The 17,360-nt window shown below is 45.0% G+C and overlaps 1 protein-coding gene across 1 annotated transcript; it reads left to right on the top strand.

The window, feature by feature from the left end:
• Positions 1-617: 617 nt before the first annotated feature.
• On the top strand, positions 618-16,629 carry LOC122944447 (angio associated migratory cell protein). Its single transcript, XM_044302720.1, has 12 exons — positions 618-756; positions 1,419-1,598; positions 3,163-3,315; positions 4,707-4,826; positions 9,668-9,807; positions 11,833-11,977; positions 12,158-12,241; positions 12,457-12,572; positions 14,424-14,527; positions 15,082-15,172; positions 15,694-15,848; positions 16,115-16,629. The coding sequence occupies exons 2-12, from the start codon at positions 1,454-1,456 to the stop codon at positions 16,188-16,190; spliced, it is 1,329 nt and encodes a 442-aa protein (XP_044158655.1). The 5' UTR covers positions 618-756; positions 1,419-1,453; the 3' UTR covers positions 16,191-16,629.
• Positions 16,630-17,360: the final 731 nt, after the last annotated feature.

Here is a 17,360-nt window from a genome sequence, read left to right as displayed (position 1 = left end):
CACTGTTATGGGGATCTGTGGATGACACTGTTATGGGGGGATCTGTGGATGACACTGTTATGGGGGATCTGTGGATGACACTGTTATGGGGGATCTGTGGATGACACACTGTTATGGGGCGATCTGTGGATGACACTGTTATGGGGGATCTGTGGATGACACTGTTATGGGGGATCTGTGGATGACACTGTTGTGGGGGATCTGTGGATGACACTGTTATGGGGGATATGTGGATGACACTGTTGTGGGGGATCTGTGGATGACGCACTGTTATGGGGGATCTGTGGATGACACTGTTATGGGGAATCTGTGGATGACACTGTTATGGGGCGATCTGTGGATGACACTGTTGTGGGTGATCTGTGGATGACACTGTTGTGGGTGATCTGTGGATGATACTGTTGTGAGGGATCTCTTATACTGTCTTTCCTGCTTACTTTCCTTTACTTAGGACACTCCACTAACCAGAAGAACGCATATAAAACTACAACTCCCAAAATTCACCGCGGCGAGCATGCGCTCTGCACCTTGTTTACGTGCGCGAAGTGCGTTGTCACTCTGATTTGCTGGGAGGGGAGCTGCTTCTGATTGGTTACCGTCTGACAACCTGTCATGCTATTGGTTGCGGTGTGTACCGCCCTCGTCCCAGCTGACGGTTCAGGTTAGGTTTCGCCGTGTGCTGGGAAGGAGGAGCGCCCACGTGTGTCAGGCCGGAGCGGATCCCATGGGCGCATCATTCCTCTGCTAGTCTGTACTGTAAGTGCTCTCGGAGGTCCTGGAATAAACATGGAGCCCCCTGGTGGCAGCAGTAGGACACGGGGCGTGTGGGGGAGGGGTTAGTTGGGGGTCCCCGGTGGGTCATCACAGATGACTTCTTGAGCATAGGTGAGGGAAGCGGGGGGCTCAGGCCTGTGATGCCCACAGTTTAGGATCAGGTAACCAGGCTCCTTCTGTCCATTCCAATTTTGCAAGTGTTTGCCATTTCCAAGATCACTGCTTGCTGTCATTGGGTGGAAGCATTCCTGTTTACATCTGGAGGCTGAAAACATGTAAAGAACTTAGACACCCGTTGCTGAGGGTTTGTTACAGTTGTATTTGGCGAATAATGGCTGATACATTGTAGCAAACTCTCAGGGCCGGAGAAACATTAGTGTCTGTTATGTTAGACTATATAACACTGTAACAGACCTGTGTATAAAAGCTGTACAGGTTGTCAGCATGTGGACGTGAGCAGGAATGTTTCCATTCACTGATGGCAATGAGAGATCTTATAAAGAGTTATAGACGATGTAATAGACGCAGAGATTCTGCAATAAACCTGTTGTGTGTGAACTCACCCTGAACATTGACAGCTATTAAGTTCCTCTGTGTCGGTCTGCACTGTCTAGTGATTCTATTCCTCTTGCTCTCATTTTCAGAAAGTGCCGCCCTGTGTCCCAGTGCTCAGAAAGTGATGGAAGGAGCCGGTGACGGAGGAGGCTCTGGATCAGCCAGTCCAGAGCCGGAAGAAGGAGGCGCTGCAGCAGCCGCAGTGGACTTTCATGACGATGAAGAGATCATTGAGGTTCTGGAGCTAAATGAAGCAGAACCAGACCCAGGTAGGTGTTCAGGAGGGCGGGCAGAGCCCCTCGTGTATTGGTGGCATGGGGCTCATATGAAGATGCCGCCCTCTGGTCGTCCTTCACTGGATATTGGCTGATCGGCCTGCACAGCTTAGAGCAATGAGGAGCGGATCATCAGGGGGCGCCACTGGGACCATGGCCGAAACGGCTGCCTGCGATCCCCTGTGTAATCCAGAAAGGAGAGCAGCACAAATCCTGCCCATCTATTTGTATGACCGCCATGTACTACTACGTTTTCTTACATGTCCCCAACAGGTGCTGGGAGTGGATCCTCCGCCTGCCAGTCCCATGAGACGCCCCCTTTAATAGGGGCTCATCCAGTCCAATTATTTACACTGCAGGGATGGCTGTAAAAATGCAAAAAGTAGCAAAATTGTTGCGCAACTAAACCCAAAAAGTTGCGAAGCAAAAAGTTTCAGAGCGCAGGGTGCGATAAATTTCCTCTTTGAGTTTCATTTCCTCATCACTTTCAAGACCTCTGCTGCCTGACAGTGAATTATGCTTATATGCAGAGGGTAGTAAAGGAGTTGTGCAATCGGTACATATTGATGACTATCCTCAGAACAGGCCGTCAATATCTGATCAGTGGGAGTCCGACTCCCGGCGCCCCCCACCGATCAGCTCTTTGAAGAGGAGGCAGCGATGCTACGCAGTGTAAATACAAGTGAATGGAGTAACTACACTGCGCCGCTGCTGAGACGCCTGAGACGTTGCGGAGTGTGATCTTGAAGAGGGAGTGGAACTCGTACGGTCGCTGACTTCTCTTCAAAGAGCTGATTGGCCGGGGGTCGGACCACCACTGATCATATACTGATGTATGGCTGCGAAACCCCTTTAACCATTCCTGGGCATCTTAACCCTAAGTTCACACTTGAGCGTTTTACAGCGCGTTCCTACGCGCTGTAAAACGCGCAACACATGAAAACCAATGCTTCCCTATGGGGCTGGTTCACATTTTCGCGTTTTACAGCGCGTTTGAACGCGCTGTAAAACGCCCGACGCTCAAACAAGTACAGGAGCTTTTTTTGGCGCGTTTGACGCGCGTTTGGGCCATAGACTCTTTGGACAACACTGCTGTCAATCACCCAAACGCGCGTCAAACGCGCGTTCACTATTACAAAAAACGCGCATAAAAACGCGCGACAAAAATGCGCATAGAAACGCGCGTTTGAGAAACGCTTAGGTGTGAAACCAGGGTAAAGGGAATCTCACAGCGCTAGGAAAGATCCGTTAAGGAGACAGGTTTATTTAAAAAAATTCACTTCCCAATTTCAAATGCTGTATCTTTTGTATCTGATAGTATGGCGGCTCACGTTTACTAGGCGCATGTTAGGAAGGGGTTAAGCGTAACTTTACGTTCTAGTTATCACTGAGGAAGAACTTTAATCTTGTGCCCGCCATTCCGGCAGGTGTCCACCGGGGGCTCCTTAATGCTACAGTGCTCTTACCTCTCTACACTAAATGCATCCCTGACCCCCAACCCTTGAGCGGCAGGCTCTGGGGTGGGTCACTCAAGCTAACGTCCCCCTCTGCTCCGCAGATGACCTGGCCAGTGACATGGAGGACGTGGATTTTGCAGATGAACCAGAAGATGGAGAAATGGCAGTCGAGGAATGGGAGACGGAGGACGAGGGGGTGGAAGAAGGAGCCGAACCCCATGATGACAGCGAGCTGACTTACTCCAATCACACGGGTAGGTGCAGGACTGGACTACTGCATCAATGACTTTACATGAATTATTATTTCTTACCATTTTTAGTATCTCTGCTTGCTGTCTGTGAGTTGGAACACTTTTCTTTACATCCAGATGATCGGCTGCATCTCACAGCTGACAGTTTGCTACAAGTACAGCTTCCTCTGTGAGTTCAGTATCTCAGAAATCCAGATCAGCTTGTTACAGTTCTCCTGCAGGGATACAATGTACGTTACAGTTCTCCTGCAGGGATACAATGTATGTTACACTTCTCCTGCAGGGATACAATGTACGTTACAGTTCTCCTGCAGGGATACAATGTATGTTACAGTTCTCCTGCAGGGATACAATGTACGTTACAGTTCTCCTGCAGGGATACAATGTACGTTACAGTTCTCCTGCAGGGATACAATGTACGTTACAGTTCTCCTGCAGGGATACAATGTATGTTACAGTTCTCCTGCAGGGATACAATGTATGTTACAGTTCTCCTGCAGGGATACAATGTATGTTACAGTTCTCCTGCAGGGATACAATGTATGTTACAGTTCTCCTGCAGGGATACAATGTATGTTACAGTTCTCCTGCAGGGATACAATGTATGTTACAGTTCTCCTGCAGGGTTACAATGTATGTTACAGTTCGCGGGCAGGGATACAATGTATGTTACAGTTCTCCTGCAGGGATACAATGTATGTTACAGTTCTCCTGCAGGGGTACAATGTATGTTACAGTTCTCCTGCAGGGATACAATGTACGTTACACTTCTCCTGCAGGGATACAATGTACGTTACACTTCTCCTGCAGGGATACAATGTACGTTACACTTCTCCTGCAGGGATACAATGTACGTTACACTTCTCCTGCAGGGATACAATGTACGTTACACTTCTCCTGCAGGGATACAATGTACGTTACAGTTCTCCTGCAGGGATACAATGTACGTTACACTTCTCCTGCAGGGATACAATGTACGTTACACTTCTCCTGCAGGGATACAATGTACGTTACACTTCTCCTGCAGGGATACAATGTACGTTACAGTTCTCCTGCAGGGATACAATGTATGTTACAGTTCTCCTGCAGGGATACAATGTACGTTACAGTTCTCCTGCAGGGATACAATGTATGTTACAGTTCTCCTGCAGGGTTACAATGTACGTTACAGTTCTCCTGCAGGGATACAATGTACGTTACACTTCTCCTGCAGGGATACAATGTACGTTACACTTCTCCTGCAGGGATACAATGTACGTTACAGTTCTCCTGCAGGGGTACAATGTATGTTACAGTTCTCCTGCTCCGCTCCATACTAAGTGATTGTGTGGATCGGCGCAGTTTGTGCCCCCCTGTGAATATGTCTGTCATGTCACTGCTCTGTTTCTTGGCAGCTTCTGTGTTCTGCGTCAGTCTGGACCCCAAGGAGAGCGCTCTCGCTGTGACCGGAGGAGAAGACGATAAGGCCTGTGTATGGAGAATAAGTGATGGAGAGACGCTGTTTGAGTGCACGGGTAACTATCATATAGAACATACATGGATTCTCTCATTCTATGTGAGGCACAAGGCACAGTGAACCTCAATACCTAGCGCACCCCTATTGCTGAGTATTTAAAGGGGTTTTAATACGAGTGACTTATCCTCAGACCAGGTCACCAGTATCCGATTGGCGGTGGTCTGACAGCTGGGGACTAGAAGCAGCTCAGCCCCATAGAAGTGAATTGGGCTGAGCGCGATACCAAGTACAGCCGCTATGGCGCTGTGATTGGTTAGCTGAGAGAAGGCCTGGCGCTCACAGAAGTGCCTTCTCAAACAGCTGATTGGCATGGGCCCCGGGTCTGAATCAGATACCGATGACCTATCCTCGATAGGTCTTCAGTATTAAAATCTTGGAAAACCATTTTAATCAGGTTCAGTCAATATGCCATGAATATGGCCGATTGCAAAACCCCTTTAACCACCTCCGGACCGCCTAACGCACATGTGCGTTCCGGAGGTGGCAGCGCTGCGCACAGTCACGCATATACGCGTCATCTCGCGAGACGCGAGATGACGCGACTATGCGCGCGCGCATGCGCAGTTCGCGCCGGCATTTCGCACAGAGGTATTTCGTCAGCAACCTGCCAGCCAATGATCGTGGCTGGCAGGTTGCTGATTTTTAAAAAATCCAATCAAAGTGCCAGATAGCAGATCATATTAGTAAATATGATCTGTTATATGGCTGCCTGCTCCTCTGCTGGTTCTTTTCGTCGGTTGGATCCAGCAGAGGAGCAGGCTTCACAGTGAGTACACCAAACACCACACTATAGCCCCTGATCACCCCCCCTGAACCCCAATTAACCCTTTGATTACCCCTGTCAATCACAAGTGAAAAGAAAAAAGTGATCAGTGCAAACTGTCACTTTTTTTTTTCACTGTTATGGACCGTTAGGTTTTAGGTATAGTTTAGGTCCCTTGGTTAGGTAGTTAGCGATCAGTTAGCGCCCAGCCCACCGCACCGCAGTCCGTTATTCGCTGATTAGCGTATCGCTAATCAGCATTTGTACTTTTATAGTATCTGGAAGTGATCAAAACTGATCACGGTCAGATCTATAATAGTACTAGTGTCACTTTAGTTCGCCCTCCACCCAAAACGCAGTGTTTGCCCGATCAGGCCTGATCGGTCGCCCACACCCGCCCCACCGCAGTGACAAAAAAAATTTTTTTTTTGATCACTAACGCAGATGTGCGTTCCGGAGGTGGCAGCCCTGCGCACAGTCACGCATATATGCGTCATCTCGCGAGACGCGAGATTTCCTGTGAACGCGCGCACACAGGCGCGCGCGCTCACAGGAACGGAAGGTAAGCGAGTGGATCTCCAGCCTGCCAGCGGCGATCGCTCGCTGGCAGGCTGGAGATCCGAATTTTTTAACCCCTAACAGGTATATTAGACGCTGTTTTCATAACATCGTCTAATATACCTCCTACCTGGTCCTCTGGTGGTCCCTTTTGTTAGGATCGACCACCAGAGGACTCAGGTAGGTCAGTACAGTCGCACCAAACACCACACTACACTACACCCCCCCCCCCCGTCACTTATTAACCCCTTATAAACCCCTGATCACCCATGATCACCCCATATAAACTCCCTGATCACCCCCCTGTCATTGATCACCGCCCTGTCATTGATCACCCCCCTGTCAGGCTCCGTTCAGACGTCCGTATGATTTTTACGGATCCACGGATACATGGATCGGATCCGCAAAACGCATAGGGACGTCTAAATGGAGCCTTACAGGGGGGTGATCAATGACAGGCGGGTGATCACCCATATACACTCCCTGATCACCCCCTGTCATTGATCACCCCCTGTCATTGATCACCCCCCTGTAAGGCTCCATTCAGACGTCCGCATGTGTTTTGTGGATCCGATCCATGGATCCGTAAAAAATCATGCGGATGTCTGAATGGATCCTTACAGGGGGGGTGATCAGTGACAGGGGGGTGATCACCCTGATCACCCCCTGTCATTGATAACCCCCCTGTAAGGCTCCATTCAGACGTCCGCATGTGTTTTGTGGATCCGATCCATGGATCCATGGATCCGTAAAAAATCATGCGGATGTCTGAATGGAGCCTTACAGGGGGGGTGATCAGTGACAGGGGGGTGATCCAGGAGTCTATATGGGTGATCACCCCCCTGTCATTGATCACCCCCCCCCCCCCCCCCCCCCTGTAAGGCTCCATTCAGACATTTTTTTGGGCACAAGTTAGCGGAAATTTTTTGTTTGTTTTTGTTTTTGTTTTTTCTTACTAAGTCTCATATTCTACTAACTTGTGTCAAAAAATAAAATCTCACATGGACTCACCATACCCCTCACGGAATCCAAATGCGTAAACATTTTTAGACATTTATATTCCAGACTTCTTCTCACGCTTTAGGGCCCCTAAAAAGCCAGGGCAGTATAAATACCCCATTTCGGAAAGAAGACACCCCAAGGTATTCGCTGAGGGGCATATTGAGTCCATGAAAGATTGAAATTTTTGTCCTAAGTTAGCGGAAAGTGAGACTTTGTGAGAAAAAAACCCAAAAAATCTATTTCCGCTAACTTATGCAAAAAATAAAAAATTTCTAGGAACTCGCCAGGCCCCTCATTGAATACCTTGGGGTGTCTTCTTTCCAAAGTGGGGTCACATGTGGGGTATTTATACTGCCCTGGCTTTTTAGGGGCCCGAAAGCGTGAGAAGAAGTCTGGGATCCAAATGTCTAAAAATGCCCTCCTAAAAGGAATTTGGGCACCTTTGCGCATCTAGGCTGCAAAAAAGTGTCACACATCTGGTATCGCCGTACTCAGGAGAAGTTGGGGAATGTGTTTCGGGGTGTCATTTTACATATACCCATGCTGGGTGAGAGAAATATCTTGGTCAAATGCCAACTTTGTATAAAAAAATAGGAAAAGTTGTCTTTTGCCAAGATATTTCTCTCACCCAGCATGGTTATATGTAAAATGGCACCCCAAAACACATTCCCCAACTTCTCCTGAGTACGGCGATACCAGATGTGTGACACTTTTTTGCTGCCAAGGTGGGCAAAGGGGCACATATTCCAAAGTGCACCTTTCAGATTTTGCAGGCCATTTTTTACACATTTTGATTGCAAGGTACTTCTCACACATTTGGGCCCCTAAATTGCCAGGGCAGTATAACTACGCCACAAGTGACCCCATTTTGGAAAGAAGACACCCCAAGGTATTCCGTGAGGGGCATGGCGAGTTCCTAGAATTTTTTATTTTTTGTCGCAAGTTAGTGGAATATGAGACTTTGTAAGGAAAAAAGAGAAAAAAAAAATCATAATTTTCCGCTAACTTGTGACAAAAAATAAAAAATTCTAGGAACTCTCCATGCCCCTCACGGAATACCTTGGGGTGTCTTCTTTCCAAAATGGGGTCACTTGTGGCGTAGTTATACTGCCCTGGCAATTTAGGGGCCCAAATGTGTGAGAAGTACTTTGCAATCAAAATGTGTAAAAAATGGCCTGCAAAATCTGAAAGGTGCACTTTGGAATATGTGCCCCTTTGCCCACCTTGGCATCAAAAAAGTGTAACACATCTGGTATCGCCGTACTCAGGAGAAGTTGGGGAATGTGTTTTGGGGTGTCATTTTACATATACCCATGCTGGATGAGAGAAATATCTTGGCAAAAGACAACTTTTCCCATTTTTTTATACAAAGTTTGCATTTGACCAAGATATTTTTCTCACCCAGCATGGGTATATGTAAAATGACACCCCAAAACACATTCCCCAACTTCTCCTGAGTACGGCGATACCAGATGTGTGACACTTTTTTGCTGCCAAGGTGGGCAAAGGGGCACATATTCCAAAGTGCACCTTTTGGATTTCACCGGTCATTTTTTACACATTTTGATTGCAAGGTACTTCTTACACATTTGGGCCCCTAAATTGCCAGGGCAGTATAACTACCCCACAAGTGACCCCATTTTGGAAAGAAGACACCCCAAGGTATTCCGTAAGGGGCATGGCGAGTTCCTAGAATTTTTTATTTTTTGTCGCAAGTTAGTGGAATATGAGACTTTGTAAGGAAAAAAGAGAAAAAAAAAAATCATCATTTTCCGCTAACTTGTGACAAAAAATAAAAAGTTCTATGAACTCACTATGCCCATCAGCGAATACCTTAGGGTGTCTACTTTCCGAAATGGGGTCATTTGTGGGGGTTTTCTACTGTTTGGGCATTGTAGAACCTCAGGAAACATGACAGGTGCTCAGAAAGTCAGAGCTGTTTCAAAAAGCGGAAATTCACATTTTTGTACCATAGTGTGTAAACGCTATAACTTTTACCCAAACCATTTTTTTTTGCCCAAACATTTTTTTTTTTATCAAAGACATGTAGAACAATAAATTTGGCGAAAAATTTATATATGGATGTCGTTTTTTTTGCAAAATTTTACAGCTGAAAGTGAAAAATGTCTTTTTTTTTTGCAAAAAAATCGTTACATTTTGATTAATAACAAAAAAAGTAAAAATGTCAGCAGCAATGAAATACCACCAAATGAAAGCTCCATTAGTGAGAAGAAAAGGAGGTAAAATTCATTTGGGTGGTAAGTTGCATGACCGAGCGATAAACGGTGAAAGTAGTGTAGTGCCGAAGTGTAAAAAGTGCTCTGGTCATGAAGGGGGTTTCACCTAGCGGGGCTGAAGTGGTTAACATTGAACCTGTCAGATGCTAGGATCGTCCTGAGACATAGGTGGTATAGTTACAGAGGTCGTAGTTTGCATTTTATTCATTACTGTGCAGCTGCTTCATGCTGATGTATAGCACCGCAACCTCCTGATCTGCATCCATCAACATTTTCCAGGTCACAAGGACTCGGTCACCTGCGCAGCATTCAGTCATGACTCTACCATGGTGGCTACGGGAGACATGAGCGGTCTCATCAAGGTGTGGAAGGTGGAGGACACACAGGAGATCTGGTCATTCGAAGTGACTGACCTTGAAGTAAGAGGTTTTTCTCCATAGGAGCAGTATTGTAGTAGTTATATCCCTGTACATAGGAGCAGTATTATAGTAGTTATATTCTTGTACATAGGAGCAGTATTATAGTAGTTATATTCTTGTACATAGGAGGCAGTATTATAGTAGTTATATTCTTGTACATAGGGGCAGTATTATAGTGGTTATATTCTTGTACATAGGGGCAGTATTATAGTGGTTATATTCTTGTACATAGGAGGCAGTATTATAGTGGTTATATTCTTGTACATAGGAGGCAGTATTATAGTGGTTATATTCTTGTACATAGGAGGCAGTATGATAGTAGTTATATTCTTGTACATAGGAGCAGTATTATAGTAGTTATATTCTTGCACATAGGAGACAGTATTATAGTAGTTATATTCTTGTACATAGGGGCAGTATTATAGTAGTAATATTCTTGTACATAGGAGCAGTATTATAGTAGTTATATTCTTGCACATAGGAGACAGTATTATAGTAGTTATATTCTTGTACATAGGAGGCAGTATGATAGTAGTTATATTCTTGTACATAGGGGCAGTATTATAGTAGTTATATTCTTGTAGATAGGAGCAGTATTATAGTAGTTATATTCTTGTACATAGGAGCAGTATTATAGTAGTTATATTCTTGTACATAGGAGGCAGTATTATAGTAGTTATATTCCTGTACATAGGAGGCAGTATTATAGTAGTTATATTCCTGTACATAGAAGCAGTATTATAGTAGTTATATTCTTGTACATTGGAGCAGTATTATAGCAGTTATATTCTTGTACATAGGAGCAGTATTATAGTAGTTATATTCTTGTACATTGGAGCAGTATTATAGTAGTTATATTCTTGTACATAGGAGGCAGTATTATAGCAGTTATATTCTTGTACATAGGAGCAGTATTATAGTGGTTATATTCTTGTACATAGGAGCAGTATTATAGTAGTTATATTCTTGTACATAGGAGGCAGTATTATAGTGGTTATATTCTTGTACATAGGAGGCAGTATTATAGTAATTATATTCTTGTACATAGGAGGCAGTATGATAGTAATTATATTCTTGTATATAGGAGCAGTATTATAGTAGTTATATTCTTGTACATAGGAGCAGTATTATAGTAGTTATATTCTTGTACATAGGAGCAGTATTATAGCAGTTATATTCTTGTACATAGGAGCAGTATTATAGTAGTTATATTCTTGTACATAGGAGGCAGTATTATAGTAGTTTTATTATTGTACATAGGAGGCAGTATTATAGTAGTTTTATTATTGTACATAGGAGCAGTATTATAGTAGTTATATTCTTGTACATAGGAGCAGTATTATAGTAGTTATATTCTTGTACATAGGAGCAGTATTATAGTAGTTATATTCTTGTACATAGGAGCAGTGTTATAGTAGTTATATTCTTATACATAGGAGGCAGTATTATAGTAGTTATATTCTTGTACATAGGAACAGTATTATAGTAGTTATATTCTTGTACATAGGAGGCAGTATTATGGTAGTTATATTATTGTACATAGAGGCAGTATTATGGTAGTTATATTATTGTACATAGGAGCAGTATTATAGTAGTTATATTCTTGTACATAGGAGGCAGTATTATAGTAGTTATATTCTTGTACATAGGAGCAGTAATATAGTAGTTATATTCTTGTACATAGGAGGCAGTATTATAGTAGTTATATTCTTGTACATAGGAGCAGTATTATAGTAGTTATATTCTTATACATAGGGGCAGTATTATAGTAGTTATATTCTTGTACATAGGAGCAGTATTATAGTAGTTATATTCTTGTACATTGGAGCAGTATTATAGCAGTTATATTCTTGTACATAGGAGCAGTATTATAGTAGTTATATTCTTGTACATAGGAGGCAGTATTATAGTAGTTATATTCTTGTACATAGGAGGCAGTATTATAGTAGTTATATTCTTGTACATAGGAGGCAGATTAGAATAATTGTGTAAATAACTTGTTTCATTGAATCCCTTCCCTTGCAGTGGTTGGAGTGGCATCCTTGTGCCCATGTGTTACTTTGTGGTACAGCAGATGGCAATACTTGGATGTGGAAAATTCCCAGCGGAGAGTGTAAAACGTTTCAAGGTCCCAACTGCCCGGCTACCTGTGGACAGTTCTTACCAGATGGTGAGCTTGACTTGAGATGATGACAGATAACATAGGCTGTTTTTCATGATCTGCTGTTGTTAGGTCCCTTATCTGTATATTATATAGACTTGTAGCTCACTTCATCAGTTCCTATTTAGATTCCCTTCCAAAAATTAAAATCTTCGTTCATTTATTTTATTTTATTTTTTCCTTCTGAAGGCAAGACAGCAGTAGTTGGCTATGAAGATGGAAGCGTGCGGATATGGGACCTTAAGCAGGGGAGCACTGTGCATGTCTTGAAAGGTAAATGGGATATATCATTGTCCTGCAGCACTCCTAGTGGACACTCTGTGAATTGCGATATGTAAAGGAAACTCCTGGTGATGGTTTTGTTCACATTGTTCATTGTCGTGCACAACGTATTTTTTTCACTTATGGAAGAACATTTGGTTCACGCCGAAGTTGCAGCGTCTTTTGATGATTGTTGTCTCGATGGCTGATTTGCATTGTCCCTCTAGGTTCTGATGCTCATACAGGACCCTTAACATGTGTGTCCTCCAATGCTGACGGCAGCCTGATCCTCACCGGTTCTGTAGACTGCGACACCAAAATGGTGAACACGGCCACCGGGAAGGTGAGTCTTCCAGCTCATTGTCATATAACACTATGTAATAAAGTATCTGTCTCCTGCGTCTTATGGAACAGCGGAAGTCATTACAGACAACATCTCCACAATTGTGTGGTGCAGTTTGGTGGTGGGAATGGGGTCTTAGAGGGGTTGTCTCATGGGGACAGCTTATGTCTATATGCAGAGCAGCCCTTGGCCGACTGGGCTTTGCTCATTTATTAATTACATCGCCTCCTATTCATTTAAAGAAGTTGTCTCGCCATTAAATATCATTCATCTTACAGATAATACAAATATTTGCCATATACATGCATAAAAAACAACCCATACATAGTGTGTCATTCCCGGCTGGTCCTTTTACTTAATGTCGTCCCTCCTGGTGTTCATTTACTTACAGAGTGTGGGTCACCTGGTGTTAAAAGTGTACAGCAATGTGCATGTCCATCTTCTGGACTGCAGTGGTGGTCACACATGCTCAGTCACTCTCCCCACAGCCAGGTCTCTGGATAATGATCCTCTGTTCACTGCAGGGCAGCCAATAAAAATCTCTACTCGTCAGGGAAGGAGCAGCCTCCTCATTAATGTGGCAGTATAGCTGAGAACACTGCTGCTGGGGATTGCCTTGTGAGCAAGCAAGTAGTATTTCCTTTCCGTGCTCCAGACTTCATGGGACCATTATTATCTAAATATTTGCAAGGGCGCTTACTGGAAACCATACGTACAGCTGCTAGAGAGGGGAAGGAGACTTACTGGACACTATTATTATGGCTGCCAGAGGGAGAGAAGAGTTGACTGGAAGCTTACTGTGGACTATTATTATGGCTGCCAAAGGAGAGGAAAGCTGACTGGGAGCTTACTGGGGACTATAATTATAGGTGCCAGATGGAGAGGAGAGTTGACTAGGAGCTTACTGGGGACTATTTTTATGGCTGCCAGAGGGAGAGGAGGGTTGACTGGGAGCTTACTGGGGACTATTGCGGCTGCCAAAGGAGAGGAAAGCTGACTGGGAGCTTACTGGGGACTATAATTATAGCTGCCAGAGGGAGAGGAGAGTTGACTGGGAGCTTACTGGGGACTATAATTATAGCTGCCAGAGGGAGAGGAGAGTTGACTGAGAGCTTACTGGGGACTATTATTATGGCTGCCAGAGGAAGAGGAAAGCTGACTGGGAGCTTACTGGGGACTATAATTATAGCTGCCAGAGGGAGAGGAGAGTTGACTGGGAGCTTACTGGGGACTATTTTTATGGCTGCCAGAGGGAGAGGAGAGTTGACTGAGAGCTTACTGGGGACTATTATTATGGCTGCCAGAGGAAGAGGAAAGCTGACTGGGAGCTTACTGGGGACTATAATTATAGCTGCCAGAGGGAGAGGAGAGTTGACTGGAAGCTTACTGCGGACCATATTTATGGCTGCTAGAGATGGAAGAATAACTGTTGGTGGTGAGGAGAAGGGGGAGTGAAAGAAGTATATGCATGTGTAGGTCGGAGAGATAGGCCGTGTCCCTTCCATGAGCCCACACACAATGCTGAGGGGGTTACAGACAAGGAAACAAAACAATGAAAAAGGTATTTATTAATTTTTTGTAAAAAAGTCTAAAGTACTTTAAAATAATGGTAGATACCTTTTTGGAACATGTTATGTGATCTTGAGATAACCCATTTAACTAGCTTTCATGTCATGCCGCTTTCCCCCACTAGTGGCCGCTACAAAGGAGTTGATTGATCAGAGTTGATCACTGGAGGTTTCTGAAAGGGTCCCCCCCCCCCCCCCCCCCTTAATGAGCCGATCTTTTAGGCTCCGCCTTGGGATTCCCAGAGATGCATGTCTCACCCGTCTGCCTCTGTGTCTTCCCTAGGTTGTCGGAGTCTTCCGGACAGAGAGTAATGTTTCCAAAGCCTCTAAGCGAGAAGATGGTGAAACGGAAACCAATTCGGTAGAGTCCGTGGGATTCTGCAGCGCGTAAGTGCAGATGGTGACGACTCATTACGGCACACAGATGTCATGACCGCGACCACATGGTATCTCATGGCAAATCACACTTTTGAACAGCTTCTGGAAAATAAACTGCTGCCAATAGTCTTATAGATTGTAGAGAGATTGGCTTTAGGGTTGTGGTGCTGTGTTTCACGATGTGTTTAGAGCACCCCTCTGTTAGAAGTAAGCAATGGTCTGATCCACTATGGTGCAGTCAGTTGGGGAGAGAAGCCCTGTGTGCTGTGGAACAGACCACTGTATGCAGATATTGTAGGGGTGTTCTTACTGAACTTAGAAGTGCAGTTTTCATAATCAACAGGCACAAAATATTCTGAAATCCCAAAAAGGGACGAGTAACCCCACACTGGATCACCATAAGACTAATTGAGATGACGGCTCATTCATGCGGCGGGGCACAGGACCCGTCTTATGATCTGTGCAGGTCCCAGCAGGCAGACTATGACCAATCAGGGACTTATCATCTAGTTTGTCTATATATGAAAAGGCCGATATATTTCGAGCATATTGTGTCCTTGCAGTCTCCCTCTGGCCGCGGTCGGTTACCTGGATGGAACTCTTGCCGTTTACGACATTTCTACACAGACTCTACGTCACCGGTGTCAACATGAAGTGAGTGATCTCCATCTACCCTTCCTGTGCCGCCCTGTACAGGCTGAGTATGTTCCTTCGTCTCTATATGGGTTAGAGCACCCTTTTACTGCTGCGGAGCTCCAAATTCCTTTTGTGGGCATATATTGGAGCAGCCATTAGAGGGCGCTCTCTGTGATAGTTCAGTCTTATTTCACTATGTTGGGAGCTCCCTCTAGTGGCGGCAACAGGCAGCTGAAGATTGTATTTTAAATCTATGTCTATTTAAGGAGCTTTGGAGCTCTGTGTCCCAAAAAAACGGAGCTCTTTACCCATGCTGACATCACAGGTCACGTGATGTAACCGAGTCATCCGGTACATTAGCTAGGCTCAGCTCAGGTTGTGTTTGGCCCATATCTCTGACATATAGGTCTTCCCCCAAGGATTCCTATATGCACAGGGAAGCTGCCGGGCTCCGCGCCTTCATGTCATGTGACCCTAATCTACTATAAGTGGAGTGCGTCCACCGATGGGTGTAACGTCCGTCCCTCTCTGTTCCGTAGTCCGGCATCGTACAGCTCCTCTGGGAGGACAACTCGCCTGTGGTCTACACTTGCAGCTTGGACGGGGCCGTCAGGCTGTGGGACTCTCGATCGGGAAAAATGATCAGCGAATACTGCGGCCACACTGCCGAGATTCTGGACTTTGCACTTAACAAGTGAGTATTTAATTGGCCGCGACGACATCTAGTGGCCAAAACGCTACAGTGCAGACAAGAAAAGCTTGCTTTACAGCCTGCAGTAAAACGGAATATTAACCCTTCAACATCACTAGTGAGTAACAGGAAAGGGTTGGTGATGTCACATACTGAAGGGTGGGGCTATCCAGGCTGGACTGATGATGTCACTGCCCATTTCAAGTTCTGTAGGGCTCGACATGGCACAGTGACATTGATCCTTCTCTATGTTCTCTCCTCTGTTTCAGAGACGCTTCCATCGTGGTAACTGCCTCTGGGGATCACAAGGCGAAAGTATTCTGCGTGCAGAGGCCCGACCGTTAGACGTGCCCGTCCGCACCCTGTAAAGCTCACCCCCATTCTGTTCTGTTTGGATGCGTTTTACTTGCTACTGACAATTCCTTCTGTATATAGGTGGATATAAACTCAAACGAGGGGTCACGTGTATCCATCCTTCACACGGTCTTCGAGGGTGGTGGGGGGGGGCTGAGAAGGAAAAAGTTGTAGATGGTAAGAATTCTTGGTTACAAGCCATGACTTAAGTGGTGTCCAGCACTGAACGGACGTTGGACAGCGTAGATCAAGATGGCTGCCACCATGAGTGAGAATTAAGTGTTGATTTCAGTCATTATCTTAATTTCTTAGGCTACTTTCACCCTAGCGTTTACGTTTTCCGGTATTGAGATCCGTCATAGGGGCTCAATACCGGAAAGAAAAACGCTTCAGTTTTGTCCCCCTTCATTGTCAATGGGGACAAAACTGAACAGAACGGAGTCACCCGAATGCATCCCATTCCGTTTAGTTGCGTTCCCATATCGGAGAGCAAACCGCAACATGTTGTAGTTTGCTTTCTGTCCTGGGATGCGGATGCAAGACGGATCCGGCATTATCCCAATGCAAGTCAATGGGGACGGATCAGTTTTCTCGCCACAATAGAAAAAGGATCTGTCCCCCATTGACTTACAATGGAGTTCATGACGGATCCGTCTTGGCTATGTTACAGATAATACAACCGGATCCGTTCAGCACGGATGCAGACGGTCGTATGATCAGTAACGGAAGCGTTTTTGCTGAGCACCTGCCGGATCCAGTAAAAACGCTAGTGTGAAAGTCGCCTTAGAAATAGAATTAACTGGATTAATCGAATTTACCCAAAGTGCGACGACCTGGATCAAGGCTGTGTTTTTATAATTATTTTTTTTACATGTAAGGGCTCGTCATAAAGTCGCTTTTGCATTTCTAAGGCTTGGCGTTCACAAAAAATATAATATCTAATGATGATAAATATATGTATAATGTGTAAAATGATATATATCACCTATAGGAATCTTCAGGAACCGCTGCTGGGAATGTTTACTGAATAGAGCGGAAAAACGCACATTACCTTTAATAAATTCACTGCAGGCATGTTACTTAAAGGGGTTGGCTCACGAGAAATCTATATCATGATCCCGGGGGGGGGGGGGTCTGACTGTTGTGTCCCCCACTGATCAC

This window comes from Bufo gargarizans, chromosome 8 (assembly GCF_014858855.1).
Source record: "Bufo gargarizans isolate SCDJY-AF-19 chromosome 8, ASM1485885v1, whole genome shotgun sequence".
Classification (NCBI taxonomy): Eukaryota; Metazoa; Chordata; class Amphibia; order Anura; family Bufonidae; genus Bufo; species Bufo gargarizans.
This window is presented reverse-complemented; position numbering and strand designations above follow the sequence as displayed.

Coding starts and splice junctions, on each gene's coding strand:
- LOC122944447 (XM_044302720.1), top strand. CDS start 1,454: ATGGAAGGAGCCGGTGACGGAGGAGGCTCTGGATCAGCCAGTCCAGAG. Junction 11,978..12,157: donor TGGACAGTTCTTACCAGATG/GTGAGCTTGACT, acceptor TTCCTTCTGAAG/GCAAGACAGCAGTAGTTGGC. Junction 12,242..12,456: donor CACTGTGCATGTCTTGAAAG/GTAAATGGGATA, acceptor TTGTCCCTCTAG/GTTCTGATGCTCATACAGGA.